Here is a 1761-nt window from a genome sequence, read left to right as displayed (position 1 = left end):
TTCAGCAGGGCTGTCTTCATATGCCCCAAAGCCCTCCCAGCCCTCCTCTTCTGTACCATTAGATGTGTTGTGGTGGGGTTTGAGTCCCGTTTCATCTGCCTCTCCTTCCACCCCACAATTGCTGCAGAGAGAAATCCCCCAAGCCTCTGCCAGGAGGCTGAACCAGCGCTGTTCCCCTCCTGAGCTGTCTGCAAGAGGCAGCCGTTGCAGGTAGCCCTCCCAGGAGATGTTGTCACCCATGGGAGACCTTGTTAGCCGAGGGAAACGATGCTGCCCTTCCCGCCGGGGAGCAGCTGGCTGAATCCCAGTGAGCGGGGTGGGAAATCCTGGCTAAGAAGCAGGGCTTAGAGGAGCCCCTGCATGAGCAGGAGTGTCTTAGTGTCAATGGGGAGCAGATGGGAACTGTGGCGTTCATCGCCGCTTATCTGACATGTCAGCTTAGCTGCAATACCAAAGCTAGTGTGACCCAGCGGAGGTGGCCAGCGCTGGTCCGTGGGAGGTCGGAGACAGCCTGCATAGCCCAGCTGCTTGCCTGGCTCCTGCGGAGAGGGTTTCTGATGTGGCTTCGTTCTGGAGAAGCTGGAAATTGCCTTTCATGACAGTCATTTGTCTCGGAGCTGTTGGGTACAGCAAGCACGTTCTGCTTTCTGCTTGGCTAGCTAAAGAGACGAGCGTGTAATGGAAGAAATGATGTGATTGTAAACGTTTTCTCAGCCTCAAACTGCTCCATTAGATCTGGGCTGCTGTCTTCTCGCTTGCTTGGAGAGCAGCATTCAGTATTTCACACAGGTCATTTCGAGCGTTGGAGTAAAGACCCCATTTGTGCAGCATCGCTTGCCCAGTGAGCAGCCTAAACCTTTCCATCGCACTCTCCTCCCATGCAGTATTTTGTGGCAGACTTCTGCAGCCGGGTGTATTGCACAAGGGTGAACTAAAAATCCTTCATCTGGGGAGAAACACCATGGGTTATTTGCACAGCCTAACTTTAGGCTCCTTTCTCAGCTGCTTCTGTTGGGAAAACCCGGCTGGCAATTGGGAACCGCTCCTTCCAAGGGCTCCCAGGACTTTCGACCTGGTCAGTAGAGCAGCCACTTCTGTCCCTCTTCAAGTGCAGCTACCAACGTAAGATACAAATGAGATCTATTAACCGTCTAATTGAGGGTCCCAAAGGACCTTAAAGAAGAAGAAAGTCATTAACTAGCCTGGAGCCTGGACAGAAACACGATGTTCCCTTCTCGAGTGCCTAATAACCAGCAGGGCTGGTGCCTTCTGCTTTTAAACACTGGGTGCAGAATGTTTTCAATTAGTCCTTTCAGTGGGAAAAAAAAGAATTTCTAGCTAAAAATAATGCATGCTGCCTACCTTAGAACATCTTGCTTGATGTAATTTAAAACCCATTGAAGTTAGGTGAGCTTCCCAAGGAGGGCAGGCGGGCTGCTGCCTTCTCCTCTTTGCAGAAGACGCTCCCCAGCTTCATTTTCCTGAAGACTTAAAGTGCCAGGTGTGAAATGAGGATAATCCTTGCTGTGGCTACGGAATAAGCTCCTCGAGGTCTGACTGTCTGTGTAGCACCTGTGGTAGTTGAGACCTAGGTCTTGACTCCAGGTTTTGTAGGACTGCGGGGAGGAGAAGCCTTCCTTACCTCTGCGGAACGTAACCGCCTCGATGTGTTTTTATCCCCCTAGGTCTCTGGAAGTTCGTTATTTCACGTACGGGATCCTCTTTGGATGTGGCAGCTCCTTCGCCCTCCAGACCTCCCTC

General features: G+C 51.8%; 1 protein-coding gene across 1 annotated transcript in view; it reads left to right on the top strand.

Moving 5' to 3' along the window:
- The window catches only part of SLC16A2 (solute carrier family 16, member 2 (thyroid hormone transporter)), a gene marked incomplete at its 5' end in the record, with an annotated part of 7597 nt that overhangs the window by 2555 nt on the left and 3281 nt on the right, over window positions 1–1761 (top strand). Inside the window, one exon of the mRNA XM_010138751.1 lies at window positions 1686–1760. Within this exon, the coding sequence (XP_010137053.1) occupies window positions 1686–1760 (75 nt within the window). The remainder of the gene's footprint in view (window positions 1–1685; window position 1761) is intronic.

The sequence above is a fragment of the Buceros rhinoceros genome, unplaced genomic scaffold (assembly GCF_000710305.1).
Source record: "Buceros rhinoceros silvestris isolate BGI_N320 unplaced genomic scaffold, ASM71030v1 scaffold32140, whole genome shotgun sequence".
Classification (NCBI taxonomy): Eukaryota; Metazoa; Chordata; class Aves; order Bucerotiformes; family Bucerotidae; genus Buceros; species Buceros rhinoceros.
Note: the sequence above shows the minus strand (reverse complement) of the source record. Positions and strands in the feature narration are given on the sequence as shown.